Here is a 16,744-nt window from a genome sequence, read left to right as displayed (position 1 = left end):
CCTTTTTTTATCTTACCTTCTGGATAATTGATTTTCAGGACTAGGGAAGGGGAGAAGTTTCATTTTGGGCTGCTCCCTCCAGTCCTTTCCCTCTCCCTACATCACCCAGACTGATCCATTTGGAGCTATGTAGCTTGCTGTGTAGCCTCTGAAAGTGCTATCTCCTTCCCTTAAGCTGTAGAAATAGAGTGAAAGAGGAGTAACTATTCCACAGGAAACTGAAGTCCCAGAAGCATCATTCACCACAAAAGGAGAAAGGAGCTTTCCACAGGATCTAAGTGGTTTATTGAGTTTGCTGCTGCAAAAAGACCTGGAATCAAAGATTACGTCCTGCAAAGTAATGCAGGCCACTAAAAAGGTGGAACAGAAAACCATTCTACAGGCAAAAAAAGCACTTGCCTGACTGCAAACAAGTAGAAAATAAATGAAAGTACAACAGCATACATAACTTGTGTGTACAATTCCCAGTCATCTTGAGCTCTCCTTCAGCTGGGAGGGGGATAGAGAAGAGATAGAGTGGACACAAAAGCCAGCAATGGTGCATTTCATTTAGCTTATTAAAACTGGAGAACATTAGACCAATATGATGCAACAGCTTTAACAAAACCGAGTAAAACCAGACATAAGTTTGGTATCTTCAAGAAGCAAAAATAGGCCCAGTCCTGAATATTTTAAAAACTCCATTTCCTGTTGCTGATCACCAACAGCTGCCTTGTTTCATCAGGCTTGGTACAGAATTTCCTGAAAGCAGAAGGAATCCTGATGAGCTAGAACGGATTCAGCACTGTAACATATAACAACACCTGTAGATGAGATCAAAGATTGAAGTAGCCCAGCTGTAACAGTGACCAAATGCTAATAGCTGTGAATAATCAGGAAAGAACACAGAAACAAGCATCACTAGACTATCCTCCCAGCTTTAATTATTCACAAATCCATAATTCATTCCACTACAAGGGTACTGAGTAACTCTAAATGCATTGCTCTTTCAAAAATATATCCAGTCTATACACATGCTTTTAGCTTTCAAAATTTTAAAGCGCAGAGTAATAACAAGTTTTAATTAATTTTTATGCAAAGGACCATCTCCTTTTGCTTGATCTCAACCCACCATGCTCATCTGACGCCACCAAGTTCTTACTATCTGGTGCAGATAGTAAAGAGCTGATCCATAGAAATTCAAGATGAAGACAAAGAAAGCTACAACATCTTAACATCACCAGTCTCTAGTCCCCTCTTTCCCAAATTGCCAAGTCCTAGATTCCATTTTTGCTTTTGATATGAAAACAACTTCATCTATTCAATTATCACAACTAGCCTTTCTTGGCAATTTTTCCAGCATTACTATATTGTTTCTGAGATGGGGAAAAACAGAGAGAGATGGGACCAAGACACACCAGCTCTAAGTGTACTATGGATTTATATACTGAGGCATAACAGATGTTCAAAACTATTAGGGAATGGATGACAATTCACTCTTTTGAACAACACCATGCATTAAGGTGCTGTTTAATCCTTGGAGTTACCTACCAGAACATTTAAGATTTCACCCATGAGCTCCTGGTTAATCATCATCTCTCAGTATTTTATATGTGACATAAGACACACACATTTTGTATCAACTTACACTGAAGAAAGTCCTTCAGCATTTCTGGATAGACAATTCATCTTCACTAATCAGAATAACTATCAGCAGGCAAAAGTTCTCTACAAATAAAGGCAACAAAAGAAGCACTTTTACCTCTCCATTGTCATTAAATTCATGAAAACAGCAGTTACCAGACCTATTTAGATACACAGATGAATCATAGCCTCAGTCACAGTGCAAATGAAAAGAAACTTACTCAAAACCCTCTACAGTTTTGAATTTACAAAAAAAACCAAAACAAAACAAAAAAAAAAAAACCAACACACCTAAAGGGCATGGTCTACAAAATACTACTTGTATTGGCCAGCTTCCATTATACAATGTGACATTTCATAACACTTTCATACAGAAAAAGCCCTTTGTTGCACAGACTCATTCTGGTTCTGTATGCAGTATTTTTAAAAACCAAGAATACTACTTCTCATGTTTCAAAAAAATTAAAATGCCATCAAAAGAGATGATAGCAATGAGCTTGTAAGATCACCTCCATGATATCAGGACAGAATACCAGCTTGCCAAACTACTTACTGATACTGAACTACTCAGCATCTGATTCAGATACACAAATTGCAACGAATACTGAAGGTTGTTCATGTTCACTTGTTTCACTCTTCCAAATTCCATATTATTGGTAATTTGGCAATATGGGAAACTTTAATAATCTCAGAGCAGCACACAAGCCATTCATTTGTTTTTCCTTAAGAAAAGAAAGACCGTGTTTAAATCCCACCTCACAAGCAGCTCCAAAGCAACTTCTCCAACATATTTGAAAATGTAACTAAAGCATACAGAAAGTGTGAGACTGTATGTAGAGAGGTCCATACAAAACCAGTACAAATACAGAGAATGGAGCAGAAGGCCTGAAAAATTGCCATGAAAATTGATTACTCCGGGCAAAGTTTACTTACTCATCTTTTACCAAGATGATTGAGGATAATAAAACTTTAAAATGCATGCAAGAAGGAACAAGTCAGATTTTACAGCCATTGGTGAGTAAGAAATGTTTGCGGCTATACACGGAGTCACTGGAGTCACAGGCTCCCTATTAAAGTTGCATCAAAATTAGAAGAAAAGCACAACAACAACAAAGCATGAAGTGCAATGGGACAGCTTGTTCCATGAAAACTGCAGCACTTCTTTTGGAGATAACCCTAACCAGATTTTTATCTTACAAAAAACAGGTCAAAACCCACAGGTAAGAAGAGTCACCTGCTTGAGGAGCAGATACTAGACCTGCTGCTTCTTTTACTGACCAAGTGAACAACAAAATACTTCAGCTCTCAATTCTTACATCAAAAGGGAATTCTGATAGCTTTGTATACTCCTGCAAACACTGACCGACCTCTAGCCCTCTTAAACATTATGGAACTGAGGACATAAACATTTAAACATGCCTAAACTACCATAGACTTTAATGAAAGAATTTTATTTAAATATCTATCAAGCTTCTTATGAAATCAACCTCTTCCACATTCTATTACATCTGGATAGACCTTGAACAAGTTATAATGTTGTATTTTTCTCAAAAGTAACTGGAATTGTGTTATGGTTTTGAAATCCATATGACTTCAGCTCCATGAGCTAGTTTTTTAGCACTTCTCCCTGTGCAGTTTTCTGATATAAAACTGCAACTTAAGCTGTAGATCGAGCTCCGTTTTAGTTTTCAAAATTGAGTAGTCCATCTCAATGCTGTGAATGTATCACTGAGCAGATTGTATCTGCCACAAGCCAAGTGATCTGTAAGGGATTCTTGAGAGTTTAAAATATTCTCTTTTAACTCACATCATGGACAGAACAAGTTGCATCCAAGACCTCTATTCACTTTGAAGTTTTAAATCACATCGGCATTTGAATTTTAGTCTTTTCTGCCCCTGCACTTAGACTAAGAGAACTACACAGATATATTCAACACTAACATTTAAGGAAATTTAAGAAGCTATGATTTTTTTTAAACTCTTTTTATTACAGGATTGTTCACTCTCTTATGTCTCAAACTTCACAACACAAAAAGCCCCAAATATTTAGATGAAAAACTTAACTAGAAGAGAATCAAATACAGTCCTTAAAAGGATGAGTGGTTTGCAATGAAATTCTAATAAGAAATAGTATTTAATCAAAGTGTAAAGAGATACACATACATACAAATAGGAGGGCACACTGCCATTTACATTAATTAAAAAAAAAAAAACAACCCCTCTCCCAAAAATAACCACAAACCCCACAAAGCAGCCAACTAAAAAAAACCAAAAACCCACAGCAAACAAACAAAAACCAAAATCCCCACACAGGTTCAGGTTTCTCTTTTCAACCTATTTGTACCAACTGCAACTGTTACTCAGAAGCATTTAAAATTTCTCTCCTCAGTACAGTTTATGTGGTTTTCTATTTGTTTCTTGTCCCCGGCCCTTCAAATAGACAAATACAAACCTAAACGTTTAAAATAAGGAAGATTACATTATCCAGCCAACTTATTGATGCTAGCGCAAGATTATTCCCTACAGCATATTTGCTAGTGCTTAATGCAGTCCATACTGTGTGTCCTAACACATTATGCAAATGACACACACATGAAAGAAAATGTCTATCTCAGAGTGCCCCCCTCCACCAATAGAGAATCTGTAATTATCCATGTCCTCTAAGGAGGCACCTCATTCACTCTCACCAAAGCAGCAGCTGCTGGCAAATGGAAATAAAGAAATTTAGAACACAAAGAAGCCTCTACCTACACTCCCAGAGGTGTATACCAGAGTTGCAAACCAGAGTAAAAATCTAAACAGCTGTTTAGTGTTTTTCCAGAATGCCCACACAGAACCTCTCATGCTTAGCACCAAATATTTACTAACATGATTTATATCTTGTATCAGGCTCTCTCAGACTGTAGAGAGCTGCAGCAACAGATACAAGGCTTCACTAAAACACTTATCCACAAGTTGTCAGTGCAAAAATCTAGAACAGACAATATAAAGCAGCAACACTTTCTGTTAAACACAATTCCCTTCCACACAGAATAACAGGGTACACCAATTCAGAAAAATGCAGTAGTTCCAGCCCCCAGCACAGAGATGCAGAGAACAAAGCATACAGTTGTGCCTAATCTTTACCATCCTATTCCCAAGTGATCCAATCACTAAACTCTAGTATCACCTCCCCAGAAGTGTTCTCTTCAAATCCAACAGTCAACAAAGTAAAGTCAGAAAATTGTTTCCCTGTTACCAAAGCAAACAACAAAAACAGGGAGACGCCAGAGCTCCCATCTAACTAGTGTAAGTGAAAAATGCATTTTACTATGGTTTAAAAAAAAAAAAAAAAAAAAACACCAAACAACAACCAAAACTCATACCACCAAAGAAAAACAAATGCCCAACAAAAAGAAAAAACACACAGAGGAAGCCTTCCCATTAAATACCCTTTATGTACCCAGGAACAGTATACATGAAATAGCTTAATCCCACCTTGCAACTCCAAGGTTATGCACTTTCAGGTTTACAAGATGTGTCAGGCTTCTGGTATCAACATAATCAAAGCTTGTTTGACGTCACTTCTCCTACCCATTATACTTCTACTATGTATGCTTACTACTAGGTGAAAATACCGTGGAGTGTCTTTGCACAAAAAAAAAAAAAAAAAAAAAAAAAAAAAAATTACAAGACATAAGAAGGATTTGGACAGCACAAAAGCACAGCATTTACAATAATCTACATTTCATATTATGAACAGGCTAAGTGTTACAAGATTTCTGTAGAAAGAAATCAATCTGACCAGACAGCATAACTCACGTTCACTGTCTGCAAACTATGCTTAGGATAACATATTTTTAGTATACATCCATTATGTATTGTGGCAAGCAGACAAACACTTCCTCTGTAGCAAGGCCCTAAATTCAAGGTTTTGATGAGTTCATAGGCTCAGACAGCTTCCACAATCATGGAATTGTATCTAACAGCCCACCAGACTGACTTTAGGAGTACTGTCAATTCAGATTGTTTCAATACAGTTTAGAAACCTCAACATTTACACCAGGGCTAACTCATGCTTTTTTAAAAACAATGACTCCTGATAACCACCATAAATAAATCTTGTTTTCATTTAATACCATTTCATAATTCTTTTTCTATCTTCTTCCTGTTCTATGCAATTTAGCACACTAACAACTGCAAGGAAGAATAGCATACAACATCTGAATGCTAGAAAACCTCAATTTCTTCTTCCATTTGTTATCAGAGAAAAAAAACCAAAACAGCAGCTACAAAGCACCAGTATATATTCCTAACAGCTTACCCTAACACTGCTACTTAGATTTCCTTGGAAAAATATTTTTTTTCTTTTAGGTTGTACAGGTTGTACATGTTTAGGTCACAGGTTGTATATGTTTATATTATAATCATCATTTACACAGCCACATATGTATGTAGTCAGAGAATTAAAGAAAAAAAAAATACAAGCTTTTACTCTTTTCAGAGCCTATACTATTCAGTTATGATTTGGTTATGTAAGATCTACAATAAGATGTTTTCAAAGATATAAGAGGGACAAGATCACAAATGCATACAGTGTGCAAGATGAAATAGTTCCTCTTCCCCAACCGTTTTCTCGTTTTTGCATGTAAGTAAATACAAATTACATTAAATAATATGTCTGAAGTAACAGATGTTATTTTTACATCTTAATAAAAATCATTAAAACTAGCTTACGCAGATAAAGTCAACTTAGTACTTTGATGTTTGTCAAACCTTTTAAAGAAAATGTTCAGTTGTATAATGCATATAATGCAGGCAGTAAGAGCAGTTATTTCATGTGGCCACAGTTCAAGTTACTCTCAGTCCACTGCATTTCTCTTGCAGAAGTATTTTTTTTCAGACAGCTATGCCAAAGTGGTACAATCAACAAAATTGTGTAACTGGAAAGCAAGAAGTTGCCTGAGAAAAAACATTAAGTGCAGTTGCATTGGAAGGCAGATAGTTCCTTCAAAAAAAGAAGGTATTTCCCGCTTCATATTGTCACTTATCAAATAAGTAACATTTCTTCAAGGAAGAGGTCCATGTTTTGTCAAATTAATCTAGGCTTATGCTGACATAAATCAGAGCAGAAGTCAGCATTATGCCTGCATGATTAAACAGGATTTGACTCAAGCTTTTTGAACAGCTGCAACCAAAACTCCAGGTAAGGCTGGTATTTATACTGAATTTAATAAATGGAAGCTTTATGCAGAATTCTCTAACACCTTAAGTAATGTACACTTTTAACAATCAGTATTGTGTACTATTTGAATATAAAATTTTATAAATGGATTTTTCTAATTCTAATATTTACCATTACTATTAAACCTTCCAGCCTCTGAGTATCAGGCATAGAAAAAGTATCAATACCCACCAACACAGAGCTCCAGAACACATGTTTATAGGCACAATTACAGAAAGACTGACATTCAGCTCTGAGAGGAGAGAGATGTAACATCTGGGAGTTACCACTTGGAAGTTTACCAATGTCATCCCAACCAGGCTGTTAAAATAGTAAACGATCTATTCATTATTGTTAGCAAGAGGCAAATGATTTTCTATTTTTAGTGCCATCATTGCCCTTCTCTGGTTCCTGACCCAGCACATGCTCGTCTTCAGTTTACGCAGTTGCACTCTCTCTGATAAGGTGTAGGAGTAAGAATGTTGTGGGTTTTCTTCTTCTCTGAAATTGAACATTTGTGATTACAAAGCAAGTACTAATAAACGGCTTTTTTTTATTATTTACAGAAGTCTTTGGAAATGTATTCCTAATTTTCAACAAATACAGAATCACTAAAGACCATTCACTATTCCTAATAACTCATCTGCTAAGCAAAATAAAAACATGTAACCAAACCAAAAGAAAAATATCAGTCTTAATAAAATTATTTGATAAAGTATTTCTAGTATTCACTTTACTGTTCATAAACTAAGGAAATAGCATTGTTAAGAATTAAAAATTGGCTTTTAAGGCCACACACACTGTGCTTAATATTTTCTTAAGCCTTCATTTAATATTCAGAATGTACTTTTAATACAGATTAGCAGTAAAGTATACCACAAAGAGACACAGCACTTCTTTAAATACAAAACAGTAGAAACAGAAAAGCAAAAAAAAACTTGAAAAAAACCCCTACTTTTTGTTGTGCCTTTCTAGGCAAAGGATGGGAAATTAAATTTACACTAACAAAGACACCAGTTACAGCCTCGAATCTGGACAGGCCTGTAGGTGGGATGTTGTGACTGAAGCAGTACTGCCTGTACCTCAGCAGGCCTTAAACTCTCCAGCAAAATACCACTACAACCTGACAGAACAGAGATAGCCAATGCTTATTAATCTAAAAGCCAGAAAGAACATGCTCCCACTTATCTGCCCTTACGAACACAAGCCCAGCAATTCTTCCATTTGTAAGCGTGTGTCAGATTTCAAAGAGAATGGCAAACAGCCCTGAGAGTCCCTGGCCCTCTCTGCCAGCTCCCCCAGGAGCCCAGAATACGTGACCTGTCCCATTGAACAGGCACTCCATGTTCAGATGGAGCATGCAAGCCTGAATGTGAAATCTTTGTTCGCAACAATCATTTCAGTGGAGGTGCTCTGTGCTTAGAAAGACCACCAGGTACAGCAACAAAGGGAAAATTTAAAAAAAATGAAGTGAAAATAAAAATAGGAAACACAGAAAGGTGTAACCAAACAGAACTTAATATCAGAGTAGGCAGGCATCCAAAACAAAACACAATTATCGACCAACATTATGTGGTACCCAGAGGACTCAAATAACATGTCCTCTCTTCTACCTGTGTACACAAAGACCCACAGAAGCATCACTTCTCAGTCAAACATTCCCTTTCTTAGTCTGACCACTGATCTTGAAGATAGAGCACAAGTTTTTCAGTCCTTGCTCAAACACTGATGATTACAGTTACGCATTTCCAAAAACTTAAACTGATTCAAAGTCCTAATTTTTGTTGCAACTCCCTTGACTGTGGTGAACAACGGCTATGCCTGGAGTCTTCCTCGTGACAGTCTGCTGTACGTATATCTACACCTAAGCATAAAACATAGATTACCTAATTACTGCATTATAATGCAAACACCATATGGGATCCAGCGTCCCAAAACCATAAATAATTTCTCTAAATTGCTAATACCTTGCACATCAGTATTAGACTACTATAAACCTCTGCAACTGCAGCAATTTTTTTGAAACCTGAAGTCCCTTTTTCTAGTAATTGTTTTTCATTAAAGGTATTTTCTGATCTTTTAAACAGAAAAGCCATTCTTACTGCTCAATACGAACATGAGAGACTTCAATTAAAGGGATTTGTTCACATATAGCACATGAAACAATGTACAGTAACTATTACATCAAATAGAGCAGATGTCAAGCCACAAATTTTCACTCTCTGGGTATTTCACACAAATCAATGAAACTAAAGGTATAACATAATAAACTGAACTTTAAGCCACAGCAATCTTACAAGAAGGCAACTGAGAATGCACTGCAACCTTGATCAGACATTCACCAGGGCTGTCTACGTTCAAGCAAAGATTACATCAGGCCTGCTGTGATTAAGGCAATCACAGGTCCCAGCACACCTCGTCTACCAGTTACATTTTAACTCCAACATGTAAATACCTGGCAAAACAACAGGCAGAGCAGTCCATTTTGCAATTCCACGCCTATTAGTAGTCACCAATTAGACAGCTTTAACACGATGAGCTCCAAAAGTGCCACAGGCCTTGTTAAGGCTTACCACCACAGGACAAGGTAGATTATGACAAGGGCCAGTGCCAAAGACCAGAAGTTTCAATGTTACAGAATTAAAAAGCAGATATTAATATCTACCATTAGACACAGAGTTTTCTCCTTCTTCCCACGCTACCTGAAAAGTATTGAAGGACAAGTTCTCCAAACATGGCACTGTTTTCCAGCTGAATTTTGTCAAAAAGTCTTAACATCTTCTGTGCTCTTACTTAAAACTGATTTTGTCCTCACCTAACCCACCTGGCTTTAAGAGACTGTGGGAACCACTTAATTGAGATGACAGCAGAAAAGAAAATCCTACACCATATTTGACACTTCCAATCCAAGGCAAAAGGGTGAATTCAAGGAGAGCACTAAACTAAAACTCAGTGGCCTAAGGTAAAAAATCACACAAAATAAAAAAAAAAAAAACCCACAACCAAACCAAAAACCATCCACACTTCTCAATTAAATTTCTGTATGCCTAAAAATCACTCAATTGTATCAGCAAACAAAAAGGGGAGTATCTACATAAAGGGCATACATTTCACAGCCCTATGCAGATTTAAATCAGCTTTCTCTTCAGCACAACATGCACACTCCAACTTTGAGAAATACAAAATCAGGTTTGTCTTTGTAAATAAAGTTTAAGACAAATCTTAAAACAAGTCCACTGAAGCTGTTATATGTATTTTGTTGAATCTAAAATTAATATTTTCAGAGACACTATTATTAATAGGGAGCACAGAAGGATCAGACACGGTTCTGCGTTAAAAACTTTGTCTTGCAAGTCAAAACATGCAACGGTGACACCAAAGGGCACGCTATTAAGTTTCTGAACTAAACACACAGAGGATCGTTCCAGCAACGAATGCTGTGGATAGAAATATCCTTAATATAAGGGACTGCGGACAGGACAGTGGCAAGCACTGGGGTCAAGCAGACAGAGGCCAGACCCTTGTTTCTGCTGAAAATCACCACGACAGAAATGTGACAGGCACGAAGCCGTACTCCTGAGAGCTCAGCGAAGCGCTCCTGCAGGACGGGCAGGTTGGGCGTGGGAGCGACACGCCACGCTCTGCCCGCGGGGCCGGGGGGGCGAGAGGCCCCAGGGGCGGCCCCGGGAAAACCTCCGTCCCGAGGGCGAGGGCGGCGGCGGCGGCTCCGCGGGGCGGGAAGCGGAGCCGCCGCCCGGCCCGCGAGGCAGCGAAGACGCCGCCGCCTCCCGGCCTGGGAGCGGTGCCCCGAGTGCGGGGCCAGCGCTCGGCCGGGCGGCTGCCTCCCCTGCGCCGCCGGGGAACCGCACCACTCCCAGCGTCCAACTCCCAGCAACTCCGGGGCGGGCGGGCAGGAAGAGCGGGAGGGAGGGAGAGCGGGCGGGAGCGGCCATTAAGCCCGCTCCAGCCAAGCCGTTCCCCGCGGCGGGAGGCGGCCGCCCGGTCCGGCCCGCGCCCCGCCCGCCTCTGCCGGTCCTACCTGGCCGCCGACACCGCTGCCGCCGCCCGGGGGGGGCTCGTTGTCTCCATCTCCGTCGGGTGGCCCCACTGCCCACCGGGTCGCCATTATTTCATTCCCGGTTACAAAGGAGGCGCAAATCCACTGGAGCCCACATCGGGGAAGGGAAGGGACGGGAGGAGGGAACCAATGCCAGAGCCACTCGCGCACGCCAGGCGAGGCTCGGCCAGCCCAGCCCCGCCGCCGGGGGACGGGTCGGCCCCTTCACGCGGTTGCCATAGGGAAGAGCACCGGAACGACCCTGGGCTTCAGCTACGCTCCCCGGCTGCTGCCTTCATAGCTGGAGGAGGAGAGAAAGCAGATGTGTCAGTTCTCGGCGCGGGGACGCCGCCGCCTCCGCCGCCCGTCCCTTGTTAGGCTAATTGCACCCACTCCGTCATCTTCCTCTTCCTCCGGCTCCTCCTATCCAGAGCCCCAGCCGCGGGGAGGAGAGGGCAAGCGGGGAGAGGCGGGAGGTGTCCGCTCCTTCCTACTTCGCCACACGCCGCCGGAGGGAGCGAGGACGGAGCGGCGCTGTCCGGGCAGCCGCGGCCGGCGGGGGCGGTTGGGCCGCTCCCGCCTCGGCCCAGCCGAACTTTGATCAACTGGTGGGCGAGGAGAACGGGACCGGGGGCTGAAGGGCCGCTCGCTCTCCGGGCTGGGCGGAAGCCGCCGCCGGCTCACAATTCCCGCCCCGGCTGTATCCAGAGGCGTGCTGGGGTGGGGGGCGGCAGCAGAAAGCGCACAAGCCCCGATGAAGAAGTAGCAACAAAAGACCCCTCCGACAGCAGCGAGGCCGTGCCGGGCTTTTGTCTCTTACGCGGGTCTGCCCCGCTCGCAGGCCGTTCCCTCCCCCCGTCTACGTAGCCAGAGCCGTTCGCGATCAGACCACCGCGCCCCACGCCCCGCCCGCGCCCCTCCCTCGGGCCTCCCCCGTGCAGACGCCGCTTTGCTTCCACAGCGGCAGCCGGCGGCCGCGCCGGCGGCGATTAGGGAGTCTCGGCGCTGGGGCCATCGCGCCGCTCCAGCTGCGCCCCCCCGGGCTCCTCCCGGGGCTCCCCGAGCTACCTGAGCACTGGCCCGGGCTCGGCGAGCGGGGGAGCGGCGGGGCACTCCAGGTAGCGCCCTCCCGAAAGCACAGGGCTGTGCGCGGTGCCGCTCGCCGCGATCGCTCCCCCGGGCCCCAGCACGGCCCCCCTTCTGCCCCGACCCATTGGAGCCCATCTCCAGGCAGGCCCCGGGGCCGTCCCAGCGCCGCAGCCGTGGGCGGCCCCCGCCCTGACAAGAACAGGGTGTCCATCGCCCGCACTGCCGGGCCGGCACCGCGACCCCGCGCAGGGAGGCGGCGCCGCCCCACGGCCCCGCAGCCGCCCCTCGCCCTCGGCCCGCGGGGCTCCTGCCCCCGCCCCGCCCTTCCCGGCGCTGGCGGCTCCCGCTGCCTCTGCTGATGGGGGAACGTGTCCCCTTCCCTTGCCTCCCGCCTGGCGGTTTCTCTTCCCTCCAAAATTCCACCCACCTTCTCAGACGACACGGCGAGGGCAGGAACTGGCTCTCGGCTGCCGTCCAGGGCACCCGCCCTGCGGCTGGGGAGCGCAGAGCCCCGCCGGCCCCCGCCCGCCAGCGCGGCCTGGGGCGGCGGCGTTTGCTGCAGCTTCCCTGGGCGTTTGCGGGGCTGATCACACAGCAGCGATCTCAGACTTTCCGCCCTAGCGCAGGATTTGGTGCTTCTGCAGCCAGCTCCACCTGCACCTGGCTACGGGAGGACCGGGACCGCCACCGCCCCTGGGCTGGCTTTGGACGGGCTCGGCCGAAGTCCTGGGCTGCCCCTGGGCCAGTGGCGGGGGTGAACTTGGTTGTGTGGTAGCTACGAAGGCCGTAAATGCAGATATGTTCTATACTTTATCATGATCGGAGTATGTGATTTGAAATTTCGGTTTTTAGGATGGTGTTTTCCAGCCTGGAGGTTGGCAGGGAACAAAGAAAAACAAAGCATTTGCAAGAATTGGTAAAGAATTGAGTGAAACGAAACGTTGTATCTAGTTTGTGTACTGAAAACAATAGTAATGTTTTGGGTTGTGTTTGTTTTACGTGCTGCCCTTGCCCATGAGATCGCAATCTCTGAAAAGAGGTGCCTGCCCTGGTTATCCATCAGCAACTTGAGTTGTCAGCAGGGATGAATACTGGTATCCAGAGAACTGAGGAACAAGCTTATTTCCAGCAGCTGGAGGAAAAGTCTCGAGGCCCATATGCTAATTATTATCAATCCAGGTCACATCTGCTGAGTTTAAAAGGGTGTTACAACTCACAGCCTGTCACACTGATTCAGGTGCTTGCCTGCAATACTACTTGTTGCTGTGGATTTCATAAGGTATATATATAGTTTAAAATATGTGGTAATTTCTGAATTTGAGTTCCTCATAAATTTCTGATGTTAAAGATTACTTTGTGGCTGAACCTGACCTGGACTAGAGATTACATAGAAATATTTTGAATAAGCATACTGCTATCCATGTGGCAATCTACAGGAAGGTTCTGCCCAGCTCCCTTATTATTTCTCACTCTCCTATAACATTAAAAGATGTATTTGCTATGCAGACTGTGAGAAAACTCTTATAATGTTGTTTGCACAATGGTTGTCAAGAAGTTGAAAAGACTAGAATTAAAATCACTTGAGATTTTTGAAGAGTGGAGAAGGGGAACAGTTGGAACACTTCTGTTGAAATTCTGTTATCAAACAGAACCAAGAAGTGTAGCTATGTGCTCAGCTGTGTATTCCTCTTTGCACTGGAGTCATCATGACAATCTGCAGAACACCATCAAGACTCCTTGATGTATAGAAAATTAGTTCATGTACTCATAATTTTTTTTCAATAGGAGACACAGTACTGACTCCAAATCTAAATTAGCATAATCACTAATACCCATATAGAATGTTGTCAGATTTACAAAATGTCTTGGAGAGATTGAACTACAAGTGGGCTCTGAGGATAGAATCTAACAAGTCTCTTTACCAGCATAGCTGCATCAATACAGAGACAAATCTTCCAGTGGGTTTGTTTTGGGTTTTGTTTGGGGCTTTTTTGTTTGTTTGTTTTGGTTTGGGTTTTTTTTACATTGTCAATCAACTTCTCTAGCTTTAGCTTTCAAATTTTAAGGAGAGATGAAAATATAACAGAGGAAACTTTGATCCTAGAATCACATATTACTTCATTGCTAGGTTGAGGGACTAGACCTCATTATTGACTGAGACATATATATTTGTGTAACTATCAAAAGAAAATTCAGACTACACAAACCTTTGTTAAACTGTGTACTTAATTTTCTTCCTCATATTACAATGTTCTATTTTTTTAGTGGCAGATATTTTTGTTCAAGACACTGGAGTGTTTTTAGGACATTCCTGTGTAAGACTATCTTGCTGTAATTTTTTTGTTGTAAAAACGGTGTCATAAGTTGTCAAGCTTGAACAAGGACACAAAGTTTCAGAAACACACTCAATATCTTGGATTCATAATACACAAGCAAACCTTTTAGTCCCTTAATCATCCTTGAAAGTTATTTAATAAAAGAGGTTGCAAAAGCAGAAAATAGGGTATCTGAAAGCTATAATTTCACTTTCTCACCTTCCAGTCTGAAGGTGTTGACACATACTCAGCAGGCAGCTGCAGCAGCTTAAAGTGTTAGCACTCTCCTACTGTTTATTATCACTCCTTGCTAAAGAGTATCATCCCCACAGGAGAACTGCTGCAGACATCTTTGAGCACATCTCAGACACTCCAGTGCAAAGTCTAGCAGCTAATTTAAATTTCCCAGGTAGGCAGAGTGAAGCCTGTCCTGCAGTCTGGGGGCTAAGGTGTACTCAGTCATTCTGTTCAGCTCATTCTGCTGGGTCAGTGGTGGCACAGTCATTAGGCTCTGCTTTCTTAAACTATCATTTGCTGAATAAACATGTTGATGTTTTGGGAATATAGATATTCTAGAGGCTAATTTGCAGACATCAAATTTCACTTGGCCAGGAAGACTGGAGGACTGAATTTCATTACACTAAATATGGTTTTGGTAGCTGCCTCCTTTCCAGATGGTGCATAGCACCTGTCTCTGGCAGGGCACAGGGGCATGCCTTTCTCTCACATGCACAAGTGTGTAGACCTGTAAACCTGCACTCAGGAGTAGCAATTCATTTGCTAAGCAGTTCTGTTGTCCTTGCCATCTTGAATGCTCTCTCATTTCTCACCACCCACAGCCCACCTTGATATGTCAGACGTGAGGTGCCACAGGCACTGAGGAGGCCCAGCCAAATGCCTGGCCTTTGGGTTAGACAACAACAGAGTGGAGAGAAAAAGAACTTAAAGTGAGAGCGGGTTTTTTACATGACTCTTTAGATTAGATTAGTGTTGAGTACCTGAGTAAAATAGATTAGATAGGTAGCTGTGGGAGATAGCAGTAAATCTTGGGTATTTGTGCTGGGATAAGGACTTCTCTCCTAAGGAGGAGTCTGAAAAGTTAAATAGGAAAAGGTCCAAGTTTAACAGGACCTGAGTTTAGGGATGAAAGGAGGAGTGAGTGAGTGGGCGGACATAAGCCTCAGGCAAGGAGATGATTGTACTGATGCTTGTCCTCAGAAATTGTCACTTGTAGGAGCTGCTGAGGTAATGATCATTCTGATTAGAGTTTCTGCTCTAGTTGCCAGTGGCTTCAATCTCATGGTCAGGGCCTTTGAGAGGTTCAGGCTGAGCCTGGACATCTCTGTTATGGATGTAAGAAATATTCCAAGGAAGTGTTTGCAAGCAAGCAAGCACCACAGTTTGCCTGGCTACAGGCTTTTCATCACTGGAATCAACCTAACAGCATCCCTGCTTCCCAAAGATGCTGACAGGTGCCCGAGAATGATTCAGGAGATTCTTCCCAGCATGAGGATTTGAGGATTGGATTACGCACACATTTCTCATTCACTGGTATTTCCAAGATAATGCAGATAATAGTCAGTCCCTCCTAAATATGTAAAAGCCATGAAATCATTACTATAGCTACACAGTAATGTGACCATTGCCTGTAACTGCATTTACTTTACAGATTTCTGCATTGAAATTCCTGTGATTCAGTCATGATACAGGCATCTGTTTCCTGTCCAGCACTAGTACAGTATTCATCTTAGACATCAGTAGTGATGGCTGTTTTCTTGGTAACCATACCACAATATTACCCTTTCATTCTATAGGTGTTCCTATCACCAATACTCAGGCAACAGAAATAAATATTGCTGCCATGCCTATATCTTGGCTCCTCTTTTACACTGAACCCTTACAAATGTGTTTCTTTTATTTCAGTCTTCTCTTCGAAGATCACACCTTCCATACTTGGCCCTGGATACTGATGATTTTAAAGTGCTTAGAACTGCCAGAGAGAATTGCAACAAGGCCTACCACTGGGTCCTCCATAGCAAGAGAGGGTTTTGACATCCTGAAGTTTCAGTCAGTCATCCCTCATCTCCATCAGTCACAGGGTGTTAGGCAATACCTCCTAGAAGTAACACCATTTTAAGTGCATACAGTATTCTGCAAGAATACTCTCAGGGAAAATCACTGCCTGGGGATGCCAACACAGAGTAACATTGCAGCCTGGGTAGAAGTCTGGACATCCAGTTCTTATCCTGCTGCAAGGATGAAAGGAGCTGTAAGGAGAAAGGAGCCATTTGTCCACTTTTGGGAACCAGGTACCTGTGCTATAAAAACCAGTGTCTCAGATTATGCAGATTATGTGCCTTCTGCTCCTCAATGTAGTCTTCTCAGATAACAAAACTGTGGTGTAAAGGGAGATCTGTGTCTGTCAGGACACCATTCCTGATGTGGACACAGTAACAA

General features: G+C 42.9%; 1 protein-coding gene across 6 annotated transcripts in view; it reads right to left on the bottom strand.

The window, feature by feature from the left end:
• Positions 1-11,741, bottom strand: part of ARHGAP21 (Rho GTPase activating protein 21) — a 111,443-nt gene extending 99,702 nt beyond the window's left edge. For 2 of the 6 annotated variants that reach the window (XM_031503811.3, XM_085573041.1), the window contains exons 1-2: positions 11,277-11,741; positions 10,866-11,184 (exon numbers count right to left, since the gene is read on the bottom strand). In XM_031503811.3, coding sequence (XP_031359671.3) covers positions 10,866-10,952 — 87 coding nt within the window. In that variant the 5' untranslated portion in view covers positions 10,953-11,184; positions 11,277-11,741. Of the gene's footprint in view, positions 1-16; positions 1,605-10,865 lie in introns of those variants that run through there. The other 4 variants (XM_085573042.1, XM_031503812.3, XM_085573044.1 and 1 more) reach the window with 3 other exon arrangements.
• Between the last annotated feature and the right edge of the window lie 5,003 nt (positions 11,742-16,744).

This window comes from Lonchura striata, chromosome 2 (genome assembly GCF_050655825.1).
Source record: "Lonchura striata isolate lonStrDom1 chromosome 2, ASM5065582v1, whole genome shotgun sequence".
Classification (NCBI taxonomy): Eukaryota; Metazoa; Chordata; class Aves; order Passeriformes; family Estrildidae; genus Lonchura; species Lonchura striata.
The sequence above is the reverse complement of the archived record's forward strand: the minus strand, read 5'-3'. Positions and strand labels throughout refer to the sequence as shown.